Source organism: Diadema antillarum, unplaced genomic scaffold (assembly GCF_040938485.1).
Source record: "Diadema antillarum isolate AM-2024a unplaced genomic scaffold, OU_Dant_1.0 seq00000398_RagTag, whole genome shotgun sequence".
Classification (NCBI taxonomy): domain Eukaryota; kingdom Metazoa; phylum Echinodermata; class Echinoidea; order Diadematoida; family Diadematidae; genus Diadema; species Diadema antillarum.
The window spans coordinates 1890156-1909279 of NW_027271389.1; the positions used below are offsets into that span (position 1 = coordinate 1890156).

General features: G+C 40.3%; 1 protein-coding gene across 1 annotated transcript; it reads right to left on the minus strand.

Moving 5' to 3' along the window:
* Positions 1-6485: 6485 nt before the first annotated feature.
* LOC139732035 (transcription initiation factor TFIID subunit 6-like) lies at positions 6486-18627 on the minus strand. The gene is made up of 13 exons (XM_071642914.1): positions 18469-18627; positions 17644-17730; positions 16614-16767; positions 15422-15478; positions 14055-14245; positions 13532-13597; positions 12830-13009; positions 12457-12581; positions 11779-11911; positions 11151-11276; positions 8943-9140; positions 8296-8502; positions 6486-7285 (listed from the first exon to the last, which is right to left on the minus strand). The coding sequence occupies exons 1-13, from the start codon at positions 18616-18618 to the stop codon at positions 6947-6949; spliced, it is 2013 nt and encodes a 670-aa protein (XP_071499015.1). The 5' UTR covers positions 18619-18627; the 3' UTR covers positions 6486-6946.
* Positions 18628-19124: the final 497 nt, after the last annotated feature.

Consider the following 19124-nt stretch of genomic DNA (forward strand, 5'->3'; position numbering starts at 1 on the left):
GTTTGGGGGTTTTTTTTTTTGTCTCATCTTGACTGCAAATCACTGTCATGTTTTGTTGTTGCTGTTGTAGTTTTGTAGGTTTTTTATTTTGGTTGGTGTTTCTTTCTTTATTTGTTTGTTTTATGACGATCGCTGAACATTCAACCGTTTCCTTTCCCAGGCTGCCCGGGTCCAGAAAGACGCCGAGGACTCGGCGTTGGCATTCCTCGACGGTATTCTGGAGGTAAGAAAATAACATCATCGATCTTTTCATCGTGGTAAAGATATTCAGTCCGTTGCTATAGTGTCCCTACAAATGAAAGTCGTCCCTTTTCTTCTCTTGCTCTTCCTCATCTTTACTCTATACTCTGACATTGATGTACTAGCTATTCGTCTTTGTGTACAGGATGTCCAGAAAGAGTCAGAAGTCAGAGAACAGGCAAAGATCATTGTACAGGACGTGCTCACAGTGAGTACTTATTTATTCATTCGTACATATTCTGAGAAGTTTACCGCAAAACGAGCTAAATACATTCTCGTGAGGTTGAGATATTTGCAATTAAACCTTCGAATAAACAAAGAAAATGACAAGAAAATTTGTAATCATAACTTGAAAGAATATCCCTTGTTATGTGACTAGTGAGGTACAACCGGAAAGGTTTTATTTCCTCTATCTAATTGTGAATTTAATTTAAAACTGCAAAAATGACGCTTGACCCATTTTGAGATGAAAGTTCTATTCATTTGTTTCCATCATTACCGTCATTGCTATTATCCCCTATTCACAAAAATAAAATGTCGAAATTGTTAACTCACTTTATAGGAAATTGCATACTCGGAGAGCATACAACCGTTGTGCTGTTTACTAAACAACATTGTGACAACAAAAGCATGATGTCCCTAAAGTTCTGCACAAGGAACCACATGAGTTTGTATGTCCACTTTAGAACGGTGCGCATGCTACATAACTTCTTGGCTCACACACTTTCCCTGTTCTCAGTGGGTGAACATGACTTTTGAATGTCATTTTAGATTTTTAAGCAATAGTGGTAATGATCTACTTTTCTGTCTTTAGGAAGTGAGTAAGGACGACTGGCTACACGTTCAGACAAAGGACGGAGACAAGAAAGAGAACCAAGTAAGGAACGCCGCCAAATTGTCTGCACATCACGTGTTACAAGACTTTCTTATGTTTCTGTTGAAAACTGATATTTTGACGCCATTTGTCGCTGAGCCAGACATGACGAGAAAGAGGGAAAGAAAGAAAAATGAAGAATTCTTTCAATCAAACTTTATCATGTCTATTACGACTTACTTAACAAGTTTGAAGAACACGTTTCACTGAGATCATTAGGTTTTGAATGATGTGAGTTCTTCTGTGGAATTGTGCTCAAGTGTTGGCAATGTTGTTAAGTTATCTCTACAAAGGATGCTAGTGCTGAGGCCTCACACTTAAGTTTGTTCACCTGTAATTTCACACAATGTAGGATGACGCAACTGGCTCCTCTCATCAGGCGGACCGCGAAGGTCCAGTTGACTACTCAGACCTGTGTCCATCCCAGAGCTATTATATCAGTGGGATAAAGATTGGTGCTGTCGATCTCCAAACGAGAAAGGAACTCCTGTCCAGCCGCGGACCGTGGCCGGGAAGAGATGTTATCACCTACCAAGCTCAGTTTGTCGCCGATATGAGAGCAGTGGAGGAAGAACTGGCATCGGGAGGGACACACGACGGCGTCAAAGACGCACGAGACTCCGTCGATTCTGACAGCGACCACGTCTTCACTGGAGAGTCTGGACCCGACAGCGACGATGAGGATGGAGACGGTGTGACGATCTCATTCATAATGGGATCAGAATGTGCAGAGCGAGATGCCTCGTTAGATATCATACGGCGCAATGAGGAGTGCATCATCCTCTCCAAAGACTCTGACAATGACGATGATGATGATTACGATGAGGAGGTTGATGAAAATGGAGAAAAACTAAAGATCTCTCAATCGGGGAATGCTGACAACCTTGGAGACGACCCAATCTCTTCTCAACCAACGGCAGTGCCAGTCGTTCTGCCCCCGATCCCTCCTCCTCTCACTTTCCGGGATATCAAAAACCTCGAGCGAGTGGCTCTTCAGAAGATGATCAGTAAGGAGAGGATTCACTTTCCCCCACCCTACCTCCCCTCACCATCATCTTCAAACATCGCAGTGCATGCTGGGAGTTGCTTCATGGTTCCACCTCCTCCCGACCCCATGATGCCTGCTGCTCTACCTCTCCCAGGCGATGCCGCTTCAGGACCAAGCATCTCAGCCAACCACCAGCAGCACGCATTAAACAGACGGATAATCACTGGGTATCCTATCAATCCTCTTCTGCCGTTCATCCCTCCCCCATCACGGCTGGTTCCTCCACCCCCTCATCCACCGCCAGACGAGATGTCTCAGCTCTTTCAACTGTCGCGGGAGGTCAGAGAAAACGCTGCCAGGGAGCTACTCAACCCAAGTCTACTACGTTCCAATAGCCAGGTGATGCACTGATTGTAACTTGTTGGTTGCCATACATTGTTCATTGGTGCTCACCACTAATTTCATCAATAAGAATGGCCCTAACGCAGCTGATACATACATGTTTTAGTCTGCCGACCACAGTTTAAATTATTGCTTATGAAGTTATAACATGGTCGCCTAAGCCCCCAATGTCTCGTGAAAGGTGTCAATCTCACTTACGTTTGCCAAAAGCATTATCAAGGTTTAAATTTACAGTTTATGTAAATCTTGTTTCTTACTTTGATACAGGGCAACATCGGTCAACACTGGGGGCGTCCTCCAGCCAACCATATGGACAACCGAAGACCTCCAAACAGGGCGTGGCACCCTCATAGCATCCCTCCACAGCCACACTCTAGACCACGCCCCCCGATGACAATACGACGATGCCATGAGCATATGCATTATCCTCGCAATCATCGCAGAGGGTACAACAACTAATGAGAACAGTGATATTGATATTCATTGGACAATGGTGAAAAAAGATTCCAGAACCAGAAAACATTGCAAACAAGTTTTGCTTTCCTCAACTACATGTGCAAGCGCAGAAATAGAAATCAAGTTGATGTAAGCTTGGACATTGCTTGCAAGCACTGAGGATTTAAACTCCAACAGCAAGTAATGCTGATATTATACTGTAAGTTTGAAAAAGTAAGAGCTGACCTTCAGCCAGTGAATAAGATGCATAGGAGAATGACTGTTCCGAAAAGAATACAAAAAAACAAACAAACAAACAAAATAGACTGGAAGACCTACTGTAATTGTCTACCTAGGAAAACCTACACTGCTATACTATCTATAATTAAGAGAAAAAACAAAAACAAAAAAAAATCTTGAGACCGAAGCACAATGTCAAGTATACTGTGCCTTTTGCAAGAAAGGAAAAAACCAACAACTTCAGAAAGATTGAGTGCAATAAATCACTCAGCCTTTTACAGATTAAGCAGTATAAAAGGAAAGAAAATCATACCTCACAAGCAAAACGGTGACGTATAGTATATTAATGATTATTATTCCTTCTGTGAAGAGAGTTCAAATAAATAAGTAAATACATAATTCTAGCCTTATATTCCCGAGTGTTTTATTTGGAGTTGCATCCACAGCCTCATGACTAATCAACATTGTTATCATGAAATTATTACAGGTGTATCACATCAAAGAAACGCTCGAATTGATATGACCGTCAGCTGTGACGAAACTCAATTAAACTGTATGTGTGGTATACTACATGTAATTCAATTGAAAATGTTCAAGTAAACACGGTCAACCTTGCCTACGCCAAATCCATTTGGAATGAAGAAATAGCTTCGACCTACAAAAGACTGAACTTATGAGGGATAAAAATCAATAGAATATACAGAGAAGGACTTGAAAAGACCTTTGACTTTATAGGCAATTATTCGACCTACTTGTATGTGAGGTTGACTGTACATACTGCAATTATCAGTTATAATTTCTAAAGTTCCTGTGTCTCTGATACTGTATCATTAGAAGTACAGGGTGTAGATCGTCAAAATTAGTAGACTCCCGCAGAGTACATCTTGTCTCTTATACAGTGTACCACCAGTAGGTTGGATGTTGTCTTTACAGTGTGGGGTCTCTTCGTAAAGGGAAACTGAAAACACACAATGCTACACAATGCTGCATCAAGACTGACTACAATGACTAGAAAACTATGTCATTTATCTAACTCTTCACTGATCCATCCCATCCCCCCCCCCCAAAAGTGTATTGACATAAAAAAGGATGAAGAAAAAGAGAAAAAGCTGCACTTACTCCATGTTCATAAATAAACACTCTACTCATATTTTTTTTTAAAAGGTTGCAATGCTTATTATGGCATTGTTCCCTTTCACTGTTTGTTTTTCCCAAACACTGAATATTGTGAGCATTGCATCAGTTTGGGAGGGGAACACAATGTGTTCCTGCAACTCACAGTTATGTAAGCAGCACCACCGGGTTGATACTGTTGGTCAAAGTGCACCGTTTTTTAATTTCTAACACAATGGTAAAGAAAGACAGGAAATGCAGAAAATAATCATCTTGTTTTAAGTTTGAATTTTATTACTGAAATATATACAGTTTAAATACAAGTATTTACAAAAGTGCTTCCAGTTTATTGTATATACATGTAGTGTATATGGGTATTACCTCAAAATCGCCAAAAAACAACAACAAATGACAGATAGACAATAGTTTTTTTTCCCCTGCTGTATTCTCATTGAGCTTTGCTCCACCATGGATAAACAATGCATTATCTGTAAGAGCAATGGTGTAGAATGAGCAGTGGTCCTAACCAACTCATCAGAACAACAAAAACATACATGTACACCTCCAAATTAATACAATTCTTGCATCGAGTTGTTTTTTATGACAACTGATTTGTCGATCAGTTGCAATGAAAGTACACCATGTTCAAATTCGCTACACACTGTATCACGACTGTGAAAATGGATTTTTGGCATAATCATATTCCAGCATCATATCAAATTTACAGCCTGATCAAATTACATCATCACAAACAAGACGTTTGAATCAATGATGAGTTTCCAATCACAGTATCCAATGATGTTTCAAATCAATTTTAAATCAGAGCACATGATAACCCAACTTTGTGGTTTCAACACTAAAAACAGTAACATAAACTCAAGTAATGAGGACAACTGAATGCAAGACTACTACAACAGTGGTGGATCGGGGGGGGGGGGGGTGGGTTGGGTTGCACAGGGCACAGCCCCCCCCCCCTTTTTAATTTGTTTTCCTGATTTAAATAAGAGTATGCCCTCACTTGTCACCTGATGAAACCCAGAAGTGGCACCTTGCTTTGCACCTACCACCCCCCCCCCCCCCCCCCCCCCTCCCCTTTACAGAATTTCTGGATCCGCCCCTGAGACAATCAGACAACTGATGCAGATTTCATCAAGAGAACTGGGGAGCATTTCATGAAGGAACTTGTCAGATAAAATGTCCGACAAGTCAATTATATCCGACAAGTTCAGAGAAATCAGCCAATCAGACTAAAGAATTTCTCAAAACTTGTCGGATATAATTGACTTGTCAGATATTTTATCCGACAAGTTCCTTCATGAAATGTCCCCCAGGTGTAAAACTCAGGTTTGATTTCTGGTTCATGTCAGACATCCAGCTATTCTCAGCCTATGCTGTTTTACTTTTTCAGAATTGAAAGTCTTTAAAAAAAAAAAAAAAAAAAGTTTACCGATTTTTGGGGGGGGGGACAGGGGTATCAATAAATATCTACATGGATAAATTATCATGTCAGATAATGTGACAAACTAGACAGAAATATTTATTTTCACAAATTTCTCATGACGGAAGACCATCTGATGTTTGCATTCAATTAGACATTTTTGGTTGTATGATCTATCCATCAAAAGTGCGTGCATTGCTTTCATTTGAGTATTTTGCTGCTCACATTGCATTGCACGGGGTTGCAAAGTCACATGACGTTGCTGGGCAAAGTATACATCATGTGGTTATTGCGGTTCTTATCACAGAGTTATTGATGGTAATATCGAGGGGAAGAAAAAATATGTCAAAATCAACTTTGATGAAGATACAGAAAAAGCTTTGTCTTTTCAACAAAGTAGCAGTCTACTGTACAGAAGATGTTCATTAGTGCGGTAGTAACTGAAAGAATAAAGCTCATCTGTTGTCTCACGAAGCAAGGTAAACATAAAAATGATTACGACATTTCAAGAAGGAAGGTAAACACTAAAATGATTATGACATTTCAGCCACATTTTTTGGCCGAAATGTTGCGAACATTTTTGTGTTTACCTCACTTCGTGAGACAACAGATTAGCTTTATTCTTTCGAGTAGCAGTCTGACAAGAAATCAATTGGCATTGGTGCTCTGTGAGTGGCACAAACTCCAGGAAAGTTGGCAGAGAAAATACACTTATCCTAGAGATGTAACATTGCATTGTGGCTCTCCCTCTGTGACAAATGATACCACTGGCTTTGAACTGAAGAGGAGGGAACAGGGTGTAATGGACACAGACACATGTCTATATCACTCTTCTTGCACTATTCCAAGCTTCATAACGTCCACCATTCACAAGGTCTTCAAGGTCCTCCCCTCGAGGTGGGCCTTTGTCATGCCTTTTGCAGCAAAAAGACATGGGAAGCTTTTGACTTGGCTGACCTCTTTCACAAAGTCTGGTCGGCTGTCCCAACACGAGGCGGCACACCCTGCTCTAATAACACAATCAGAATGTCTCATGTCAACTTGCAGTTACCACTCATTTGGCCATTAAAGCAGTAGATGCTACAACTCTCACATGAGGTTGACTGGTTGGATGATCAGAGTAAGGTGTCCCAAATCAATGGCAGGCAGATGCCCTGTCCCAAACTCACGATCAGAGTGTCTGCTGTACACAGCTGTCACCCAAATGCTACCCACGCTATAAGTCCTGCATTGGCTCGTCCGTACTGGAGGATCGGATCGGGGTCTGCATCGTGGCCGCCTGAGCCAGCGACATCAGCATGTTGGTGTTGCCGCCCCCGCCGGTCGCGCTGGTGGTCGTCGGCGTCGACGTGGGTGACTTCTTTTCGACTTTCATCGCGGTGGGAGGTATCGTGCCCGTCGGGGACATGACGAGCATCGAGCTGCCCGATGAGCTGGAGGATGTGGTGATGACCTTTAACCCCGATGGGCGTGTCGATGCACTGGTCACCAGTTTGAATATGGTGGAGGTAGGCGTAGATGGGGTACTGCTGCCCTGACTGCTGTTGACTGGGCTCTGCCAGGGATGACAATACAAACGTCCACATGAGCAACTTTGTAGAAGCACACTATCTTTTGCATATGAGCGATTCCCCTCCCCTCCCCCCCCCCCCCCCCCCCCCCCCAAAAAAAAGAGAAAAATATAAAAAGAGAGCAAACAAACATATATGTAATGTGTCATCACAAAACCATATAATAATGTCAGGGAAAATAATTTTTTGGTTTTTGGTAGATATGAATTCATCAGATACCAAGCTTTTAATTGGTATTTGATTTGCCCTTCTTCATTACAAGGAAAAAATCATACTTAGAAAACTGTAAAGATTATATTGCCAAAGTCGGCTATATACATATTTATCTTCCTTTTTTGATCTCTGACTTTATATGGGTAATGTGATGATGCACTACACATGGATTGAGTAAATGTAGAAAGATATGTGAAAAAAAAATTCAATGAAATTTTTGAGGAAAATCAAACAACCTATTTAAAAGATAAAATGTAAAGTTTCTATTTTATTCTATTTTCCTACCTTGTCAAAATGGGAACTCTACCGCACTTAGAGGTCAGAATATCACAATGATAGCAAGCAAATATGAAAAGAATATTACAAACCATCAATTTCAATGAATAGTACACATTCCTCACCTTGTGACACTGAAATATGTTTCAGCAAATATAATTCTCCATGTCTTCTAAAAAGCGAGGGCAAGTGAATTTTGATGTCCTCAAAAAATGACTTTATAAGATGGTAAAATTCTTTATTCTGCAGAGCTTCATAAGTATTTCTGCATTTATGGAATCATTCTAAATCATTTAAATCTTTCTTCTATCTTTTGTTGTTGTTGTTGATTTATAGCCACATACATCCCACAATGCTGTTTATTCTCAAAACAAAGGGAATCTGAGAAAAGACAGTACTACAGGTGTAGGTCTTTCTGCTATAATCAAGTAGTCCAACAATACCAAACAGACAAATATTCAAGCTTGGTTGTTCATTCAGTCGTCAAAAGCTGTACTCAACTTACCGTCTGTGATGAACTTCTTGAGGCATTGGTGGTCGCTACGAGGAGAAACTTGGCCGAGTTTGACGAAGCTGATCCCGCCCCTCCTGCCCCCGGGGTGGAAAGGGTCCTCTGGACTGTCGTCTGGGTGGGGGAGAGGAGGGTGGGGGTCCGTGAACCAAAACTGGACGAGAGGGACCGGCCCTGGGTGATGATCGTTGAGGGACGCCCCTGTGAGGAGGGAAAAGAAGGAGATAAATATTGAACTGTTGATTGTGGGAGAAATGCGTACAAATGTATGCAAAACTATGCAAGTTGTAATAAGCATATAATGTGTTTCAAAGAAAAAAAAAGGAATGTGGTTGTTATATCTGCATCCCCTGAGTTGATTCTGTCGCAATGTGACGTCACTTTGACAACATCTTCATTTTTTTTTTCATATTTTGCAGAGTTTTATCCTTCTTCCTCTACACCCCAATTCCTGATTTTGCAGCAGCTCTTGTCTCTATGGCTACAGGCTCAGTGTGCATGTGATCATACAATTACAACATGCCTGAATAATTCCATCAGAATCGTGCTTCATATGCATTATGCAGTGCAAGTTATTTGCACTAAATGTCATCCATCTGTGGAGATTCTCCATCGTAAATTTTGTCTCCATGGCAACCCACCTGGGGGATGGAGATGACCGGCCTGGTGACGACTCCACTCCCCCCGCCGCTGCCCTGCGTGGAGGCAGAATTGGGCTGCAGCCTGAGCTTGCTGACGTGGGAGTGGAGGAAGGGCCCCAGGTAACCAAACTCCTCCTCGTACTCCTGGAGGACATCCGGTGGACTGCGGACCCCTTTCAGGTACTGGGCACAGTGTTTCTGTGTTGCGGTTGGGGAGGAGGAGAATGTTTGTTATACGAAAGGTTCATTAATCCAAAAATGAAATAAGATTTGAAAATGAAGAGAAGGTGCGTGCTTTGGTGAGAGAGACAGTGTTAGGCATTGTAGGGGATGAAGGAAAATGGCAGAAAATAATTAAAACAGGTACGCATGGTCGATGGTGACGATGATAATGGTGAAGATGATGGTGATGATGATGATGATGGTGAGGGTAATGATGACAATGATAATGATACTAATAATCATTGCCATCATTGTCAAAACGAAGATTATCAATATTATAGATATGATTCGTATGTCATTGTTGGTGGCAGTAGTACCAGTAATCTCTTCTATAGGGATGTGTCTGGATTGTCACATTGGAGCAATAGTCACTGTATAGTGGGGTGGCAGTTGATGGGGGTGATCCTGTTTGTTGGGTAAGATTGGAGTAGACACCTCATAGGAATGCAGTAGAATTGTTCATCTCAATTAGGCACCCTTTTTATAAACTGGATGCACTTAGTTTTCCCAATCCCCATGAAAATGAAACCGAAAGACCTGTGGTAACCTTTCCCGATACTGACTGACAGATCAAGAACTACCAAACTCACAAAATGTCGGGGCGTAAAAGTGGAGGATATGCGTAATGATAGAGAAGATGAGTGAGATATACATGATTTCAAACAGATGTTGAATTTGCAAGTGCAGACTAGCTTGAAACATATATTTTATATTTCAACAGCATGTTAATTAAAGATAATTTCAACAAGAAAGTGTGAATCAAATGAAACAAATGATGGAAGTTTCAGTAATATTGGACCTCTACCATTATCTTTGTGTGATCATATCAATCTAATCATAGAAGCAAACTAGATGGGGTGGACTTGCGCTACTAACTTCTCAATCATAAATCACTGATCAATATTGTATACATTTTTGTACAGTGGAAACTCGATATAACGAGATGGTCGGGACCGAGTCATTTTCCTCGTTATAGCCGATATCTCGTTACATCAGTAGGCATAAAAGAAGGCATAACATAAAGACATTAATTTGCACATGTGAAACTACCCATTAAATATTTCAATCAATACTGATAACTTGATATTGTGTGTGAGAGAATTACTCACCTTTATGGGTAAGAAGATGTTTTTCGCCAAGGAAATCCAATATCAAGAATGTGTTTCTTATTAATTGTAGATGTTTGAATTTGTAAATTTATATAGCTTGCGATTGTATCAAGATCGTCTGTGGATTGGTATGTGGTTATCTTATGGGTGTGTGTTGTGTGGAAAGCTTGAATATGGTCTGCACAATGCTGTGTGTGTATGTGACACATTCTGTACGTACATTATGACTGCGTGTGTGTGAAGATGGGGAATTCCCTACGTAGAAGGCCAATCACAGCATCAGATTGCCTCACACCTGCTAAACGTCATGATGTCATGTATACATTTATGGCCGTCCCACCACATTTTCTGCATACATATCAGTGAGCACGCACACACACACTTACACGTACAACATGCAGTGCTAGCTGGAGTGCACTGAAGAAAATGATTATGTGTGTACAAGACAGTTTTTGGCGCATCAAGTTTTACAATCTCGGAAGATGATAGCACAGGCGAAGTAAAGCCTTACCGAAGGCATTTTGCTTTACCTCGCTATAGCAGGTTTGATTGACTATGTTTTTCTTTGTTTGGAAGTCACAAAATTTATCTCGTTATAGCAGTTATTTCGTTATAGCCGATCTCGCCATAAGAGTAGCATTTTACATAGACTTGTATGGAAGGAAATTTGGGACCGGGAAAATTTCCTCGTTATAACCGATATCTCGTTATAGCAGTGTTCGTTATACCGAGTTTCCCCTGTATAAAGTGAACTGACGCAATTATGAATCAGGATGTGATAAAGGTGTAAGCAAACATAATGGGCAATGGTAACAAAGAGACAGCGATATGAAAGGAAGGATTATCACTGGAAGGAGATCATGTGATGACCACTGACCTGGATCAGCTGCTTGAGATGATCGGCAGCCACTTTGTCCGGGTTGCTGACCATCAGGCTCTCGGACATGGCCTTCAGCCGTTCGCCCAGCATCCTGACCTTTGGGATGACCAGTGTCTTCATTACCTGGTGGGAGACAACAACAATTAGTACACATCATCTGCACCATCCAGTTCTGATCCATGTTTGTCCGAAATAATGAGGGTGGCCGGATCTATCTCACTTTCACAGCAACCACTGTCACCCCTTCTTGTCACCTTGCCCGAGTTTAGGTGTCCTCCTTCCTCAAGCAAACCATCTCCCCAAAAAATGAAAAAAAAAAAGTAATGCAACATCATACCAGAGAATTGTGGTTCATGGGACTCCAATAAATTCTTTACCATATTTTGTTGTTGTATGTGTATGGCCTCTTTTGTGTTATATATCTTGTCTATGAGGCAGCCCTGCCATTATCATTACCTAAGCATAGGCATTCATACACTTTGGGTTGACAAGGCAGTGGTGGATAAGATGTCTTTCCCAAGGATGTTCACATCCAGTGACATATTTTGCTAAAATGTTTGATCTCACGTCATTTATGAATAAACACAGTAGAAGTTGTGAGACTAATGGTATGGCATGGCCTTACCTCAGGGCCCAACTCAGCCAGGCCCACGAGGGCGCCATACAGCGTGGCCAGCGGAGCCTTGTCTTTGCACAGGGCGTCGTCGAACGTCTTGGAGATCCTGGGCTGCATGTTGTTGGTGGTGGTGCTGAATTTCCTGCAACAGTCAGGAATTTAGACGAACATGGTAACACTTCATAAACACTTGATCAGGGACACAGTTTCAAATGGCACTTATAACAACTGAAGCTTACGCTAATTACAGTTGCCATTAAAGCAGCTAGACAACCACAAGTTTAACAGGCAATAATCTTGTACCCGCAAATATTTACAATTTAAAGTAATCATTCCAACAGATATTCTCAGTACAAAAGGGGAGTGTATTCTCAAGTGGCATGAACTTAGTTTTTATTTTTTTTGTTACCATAACATTTCATACACAATGTTTGAAGTATTCTTCATCCATGCAAAATTTTGTGACATGTGCAAAAGGGATATAGGACATTTAAACAAGTGTGATTTTTCCCCTTCATAGCAGCTGTTGTTGTAAAAAGAAAAGGAAAAGAAAAGAGAAAAAAAATGTGACCCTATCAAAAAATAATTTGTTCCTAATGGCCCCTTAGTCTCAGCATGCCAATGTAATCAAAAGTCCTGCTGGTAATGGTATGAGGAGGGGAATCTCCTATTTTGACCCAGCCATACCTGCACATGCTGGACATGAGTCTGGCTGCAAAGTCGCGCAGGGCCCAGTGGTTGTCGGCATCCGGCCGCAGGCTCAGCTGGCGGCTGACTATGCAGGTCATGACAGCCGGAATGAGTTCGTGGAGCTACTCAAACCCGCCGGGGGAGGGAGAGAAGATAGGACAGAGAGGGACAGAGGGATGAAGAGGGCAGAAAAAGTAAGTAAAGCATGATAGAATATTTCACAACTTTTGGAGTTACTTGCAAACAGACAAACCGAGAAACAAACTAATGCTGGCAAAGACGTAACGTCCTTGGCAGAGGTAATTAAGAGGCAACAAGGAATAGGGCAAGAAAAAGGAGACAAAAGGATGGAAACCATATCTTTACTCACATATTTCTCCAGGTAGAGGGTGGTATTATCCATGAGGGCCTTCACCATGCGCATGAGGTAGATGAGAATGGCAAGATTGTTCTGCACCACATTGACCTTGACGCCCTCAGCGATGAACATGCTGAAGCGGGGCACGACCTGGTAGAGGCCGGGGTCACTTGCGAGACTGTGAAGTGCTTCCTGTGTCATGAATAAACGACAACAACAACAAAATGTGTAAAGCTTTGGCCATCTATATCTACTTTGGGACTGATTCCTTTCTAAAAAAAAAAATAAATGAATAAAAGCTGTCCTGTTCAACGTAATAGCATTTTCCAATTTCTTGTTGCTTCGTCACCTGTACAGCAGGGGAATGAATGTGTGACCTAAAGCACATATCACTGCATGACAGTTTAATTACAGTCATAAACAGCTACAAAGAAGTTTGCAGAAAACAAACACAATGCCCATGGTATACAAAGCTGTGTACTACCCAAAGATGACCTATACACAGCACGCCCTGGCATGAGAATTAGCAACAGACACAACCTGCTAAAACTGCTCCATCACTCATATAACAATGTCATTAACAAGTAATATATAACAAGTAAATATATATTGCTTGAAATGAGTGGTTTCTGATTAACGTAAGGATTGCTTTCTGGATAGAAAATCACATTTTATGGCAGACCTGTGCATCAATGCTGCTTGAATGACACTTACAGCTCTCTTGGTTTCTGAAGAGCCCACACATGCCTCAGTGATTTCTTTGTAGTACAGCTGTTGCTCCTGTAAAAAGTGGAAGAGAAAAATAGAGAAAGTTAGATATGCAGATTTTTCATGTCTACACCCATCTTTTGGTCAGTACATCACAGAGCTAATAAGATGGTGACTAAATTGTGCATCAATAGCATGGCCTTCCTTTGACTTCTGGAAATTGAACATTTATCTCTTGACAGCATAACTTGAACATTGTAATGAACAAGAACTATTTCTTTTTAAGGAAACATAACTGAGCCATTAATCTTGATGCTCTGGCTGTAGGTCCCTGCCTTTTTCTACTCAAGATTAATCATCAGATTCTTACATACTATGCATTTGTAATTTTGTGATCTTATTTCTGTTTCCTACCTGGCTATTTCTGTTTACTGCCAGCCAGGTAGCCTATCTATGCAACAATTATTTAGTCACAAACTTGCAGGTATGTTTCACGGTGAGTTTGGACACGAGTTCGACCCTCGCTTACCACTGATAGTTCGTGGACCAGCACCCCTTTCAGCTTGGTTGGTGCCAGCGTGATGCCCTTGGCTTTGGCAAGCAAGGTGGCAGCCGTCTTGCCCATTTCCGCCCCCTTCCCAGTCTTCTTCTCACTCTTGGGCGTGGGCTTTTTGGTGTGGAGCGCATCCTGGGACTCCAACTTTTGGGTGTTGGTGTCAACTGTGGCGAGAAAGGAGTTAGGTCACTGGTATTGGCATACTATCCACACTGGAAATTGGTACTGCACATGTCCTCATTTTCGCACAATCAAATTTCCGCACTGAGCAGCTCAGAAACACATTTGCAGGATCTTAAAGGTGCATAGTCCCAGTAGTGTAGAGGGCGCTGTTGATGATACTGCCGATCACCGTTAGCATTGATACGAAGATTACTGAAGTTGAGCAGTCATCAAGAGTAAAGTGCGTAGGTGTTGCTAAGTAACGTTGCCTTCGTCGTCTTCTCTGCGCATCGCGCAATCTGTAGTAATGCCAGGGTGCGTGCATATGTGCTTGTTATTATGACTTCACAAAAGAAGTTGGCTAAAGCTGTCATCCCCCTCAGCCGAATCATGAGCCAAACTGTGATCGGACCACTGACTACAGTGGATCGGACTTCTTCGGACTCGGGGAAGTGGGCCACAGCGTAAGCGCCAAAGAGTCGATAGTATAGATCTCTATAGGAAACTTGCGCCGTGCGTCCGCGTACGCATTTGACTAAAACACCGGGACCATGCACCTTTAAATTCACATTGCTCCTTTGCATGTTTTCATCCCATTCACAAAAGAGACAGAATCTGAAATGACATTTCCATGCAAGAAAATTGATATACTGGTGCACACAAATGATCTATTTCAATATTCAGCTTGCACAGAAAGTTACTCAGTATTGGCAGACACACACATGGTAAAAATGAATACTAGGACACATACACACACAGGTACTACTGTATACGCCACATATTTCGCGAGTCTAAATTTTCGCAAATCGAGACTTCCCGATGATTTCGCGAGTGGTTAAATTCGCGATCGTGGAGTCGTGTACTGAACGGAGAAACGTGTATGCGTACGTCACATTCATATCAGGATCAGAGTCAATATTTTCGCGTGTTTTTAATTTCGCGAATAGCAACTGACTCGCAAAATTCGCGAAAATAAAAACCTCGCAAAATATTCGGCGTATATAGTAATTCCGCAGTAGCATTTATCAGCAGACAAAGCGCACTACTCAACCCATTCAAAATGTGCATAGAACATCATGAAGATACTTTTGCAGGTTTCAGAATGCATGCTAGCCAAACGTAGCATGAAAGTAGCATGGTGATCTAACTGGAGGAAAATGGAAGGCTAACGTACTCACCTGGTGGAGGATTTTCAGGAATTGCTGGTTGTATTCCTTCAATGCTCAACCAATGAGCTGTCAAAAAAATCATAAAGGTAGAACTGGGAGTTAAATTTTATACTAACATTTATCATCACGTTTAGTATTATCACTGCCATTTTACAATGACATTAATTATTAACATTGTCATCATAATCATCATCATCATCATCATCATCATCATTATATTCCTCATCATTATATTCCTCATCATTACTCACTCCTATTACTAAAGCAAGAATAAGGTCCTCTAGCGAAACTAATCCAACAAATACATGACAGCGTATTGCATGGGGCATTTCCATGAGATGGTGCTAAGACACAGAATTCACACATTAAATCCATCCATGTAAATATCATGATGTCACTCTTCAAGAAACGTCTTCATGAAACAATCAATAAGCCTCATCCCTTCATTCTATTTACAAACCAACATATGCGGTTCCAAAGAAATCAATCTGTTTGGAGATCCAAATAATTGGTGTCATTTTTCTCTGCATATACAGATCTTTTTCTTGTGGAAATTGTACAAACCTCTTTTTTTTTCAATTTCTCAAAGCTCACTGTAATTCTGGATATATCTGTATGTTTTATATTCATATGATGTTGTTGTTGTTGTTTTTTTTTTCATTCTTGCTTTGTAAACATATTACACTTAAATTATAGCTTATGTTTGGCGTTCTTGTTTTGTGGAACTCTGTGAAAACGGATCCTGGCTGACCATAAGGTTCCACCCAAGAGAGGAAATATATGGCTCTAAAAATGTACATAAAACTACATAATTGTTTCTCATTTGAAATGAATTCCAGTGTAAGAATAAAGTGCCTGAGAGTTTATGTTTATGATGAACATGCTCTCTCTCTCTCACACACACACACGCACACACACACACATATTAAAAAAACACACACACAATTTTCCATTACAAAAGTTCCACAGCTGTTATGAAGCAGTTGAAAATGTAATATGAATACTTAAATCAGCACTGCCACCCTGAAAAAAAAAAATATGTATGGATGTATGCCTGTCTGTCTGTCTGTATGTATGCATGTTGATGTATGTACATATTCATGTTGATGTATATGTATGTATGCATGTTGATGTATGTATGTGTTTATATGAATGCATGTATACATGTACATGTATGTATGTATACTATAGTGAGAACTACCTTTGAGAGCGATATCCAGAGGAATCTTGGGCATTGACGAGTTAATGATGTCTGAGAGCTCTATCTCCTTCTCCTCAACAAAATGCAGCTCCCGCCCACCACCGCTCGCAAAGCGGAATGGGATGTGATCATCAGTCACGAAACCATACAGGGGCTGCCATAACGGGATGGATTGAGAGAAAATATCAGTGTGACATGATATGAAATTCATACGGATCTGTTTACTTTGTGACAGTTCTTCACAGATACAATTCTTTCTTACTTCAACAAGCATATGAATATTTTGAATCATTATTAGGTCCATGCAGTATTTCTTGTCCAGTGATAAATAAACACTTTTTTCGTAAATTTTACTGATGAACTTATAGGGCTGTTTCAGGGCCGATAAATGGGATAGGGTGTGATGGTAAGCTCCACGTAGCTCATCTTCTGACCTCAAATCAGCTTCAGTTTTACTTGGTAATCCCCTGTGTCACAACTGATTGATTGATTTGAATTTATTACCACTTTGTGTTCAAAAAAGTATGATACAAACATATATTTAACTGACTTACAGTGATTATTATAATCATTACTATACAATAATATTTCATCCATTTTTAAGTACAAAAACAATCAAAACAATAATGCTTGTACTAATAACATCACTTGCAACACTTGGAGTCATGAGAACCAAAGTGGGGGAGACTAAATCAACAGCGTAGCTTGTATTACTCAGCACATCCCCCCCCCCCCCCCACTAAGAAAAAATATATATATATCCATATAACAATAAACCGAATATATACAGGAATGGCATAAAGAAACATTACAATAACTAAAACTGATGCTCCGCATTAAGAGAGAGGGAGAGAGAGATAAGAAGAGAGGATATGGAATAGATGAGACAAGTTTCTTCATAAAAGTTCTGCTGTAACCTTGGCATTAACAACTTGTATTAGCTTCAATATTCAAATTGGCAACAATTTACTTCACAAAGGAATGTCTGTATATCATGCGACATCCCTGGAAAAGCTCCAGTAATCCTCACCTCAACATTGTGGATCCGTAAGGAATGGTCAAAGTCTGCCGTCGACAGCTTCACTCTCTTGGCGTGCCTCGCAAATTTGGCCGCTTCCTACCAAAAAAGAAAAAAAATGATCAAATGAAAGACATGAAAGTGTGTATAAATAGTGTAAACTGTACCACATACATACATATACATTGTGCATCTCCAGGATTTTTTACTTTTTTAACCCAAACAGTCAAGATAGTTTGAAAAACTTAAGTCTTACGCATCTGAAACTACATCCTAGGGCTATGCATCGAGAAAACTTTTTACCTTTTGACATATTTCAGCACATAACAGAAAATAAAGAGAAAGCAAAGACCTTTGAGCAATAAAACATGGGTGATTTTTCTTAAGTTGTTAAAACAGAAATGAATTAATACCTGCTATCAAACAAACGAGTCACAAACATCTGTATGCTTTGACATACTGTACCGTAATTCATGTTTACACGTGCTACTGAAATCGTATTGATCTATGAACAAAATAGAAATAAACAGAATTCAGTAAGTCCTGACACAAAGTTAGGTTTCTCTCTATAATAAGAAACATAATTCTATTTGACATTACATTTTTAAGTCTTTGTTGAAAATGATGTACTTTCATGAAGTATTAATCATAACATTCAAAATGTATCATATATACTTTGGATATATGATATAAAAGACTTTGTTTGAAGTGTCATTAGATCATTGCTAAGAACTATCATTCTATTTTCACAAATTGCAATATGATATAAAGCGTCCTGATAGTTTACATGTTCTTTTTTTCTTCTTGAAAATCCAAACTGGCTTTTCTGACACTCACCTGAATCATTGTTTTCAGCCTGAAACTCACATCTTCTGCCAGTAGACTACAGGCTTCTTCTGGTAATGATGGCATGCCAATACACTCCCCAATCACCTTTATCGTCTCTTGACCCAAGCAACCTTTGACCTCCTTCTCTTTCTCTGCCATCTTGAGCTTACAGGTGTGACTGTTTTGCATCATTTTTAATAAATTAAAAAAAAGGTGAAATGTTAAAAGGATGGTACAGTTTTGGTTGAGATAGGGATTCAGCTTTTAACTTTTTGCGGCATAATTAGAAACCACTTACACCACTATATGAAATATTGAAGAGCATACAACTCTAAGAGGAATCAAAAGTCTATTTGATCATTGATGAAAATCAGTTTTGATATAGACAGTCTATTTGATTTATTTCTTGTCTTGTTTGTGCTGCACCAAACGTCGCTACTTGGATATAGACATGCAGTCCCTCATGTATAGATACTGATACATACAGAACTTTAAAATCTTATTTCAGATAAACAAGATTCTACATCATTGACATTGTGATTATACATCGCTCATTCGTGGCTCGTATATGTATAGTAAGGGCACTAGATCTCGCGCAGGGACTTAATGGTCGCATATAGCGAAACTGCGTATAGCAAGCAATATTACGCGTAGGACTGAGCGCA

Coding starts and splice junctions, on each gene's coding strand:
- LOC139732035 (XM_071642914.1), bottom strand. CDS start 18,618: ATGGCAGAGAAAGAGAAGGAGGTCAAAGGTTGCTTGGGTCAAGAGACG. Junction 16,768..17,643: donor TACGGATCCACAATGTTGAG/GTGAGGATTACT, acceptor CCGTTATGGCAG/CCCCTGTATGGTTTCGTGAC. Junction 7,286..8,295: donor CAAGAAGTTCATCACAGACG/GTAAGTTGAGTA, acceptor CATCCCTGGCAG/AGCCCAGTCAACAGCAGTCA.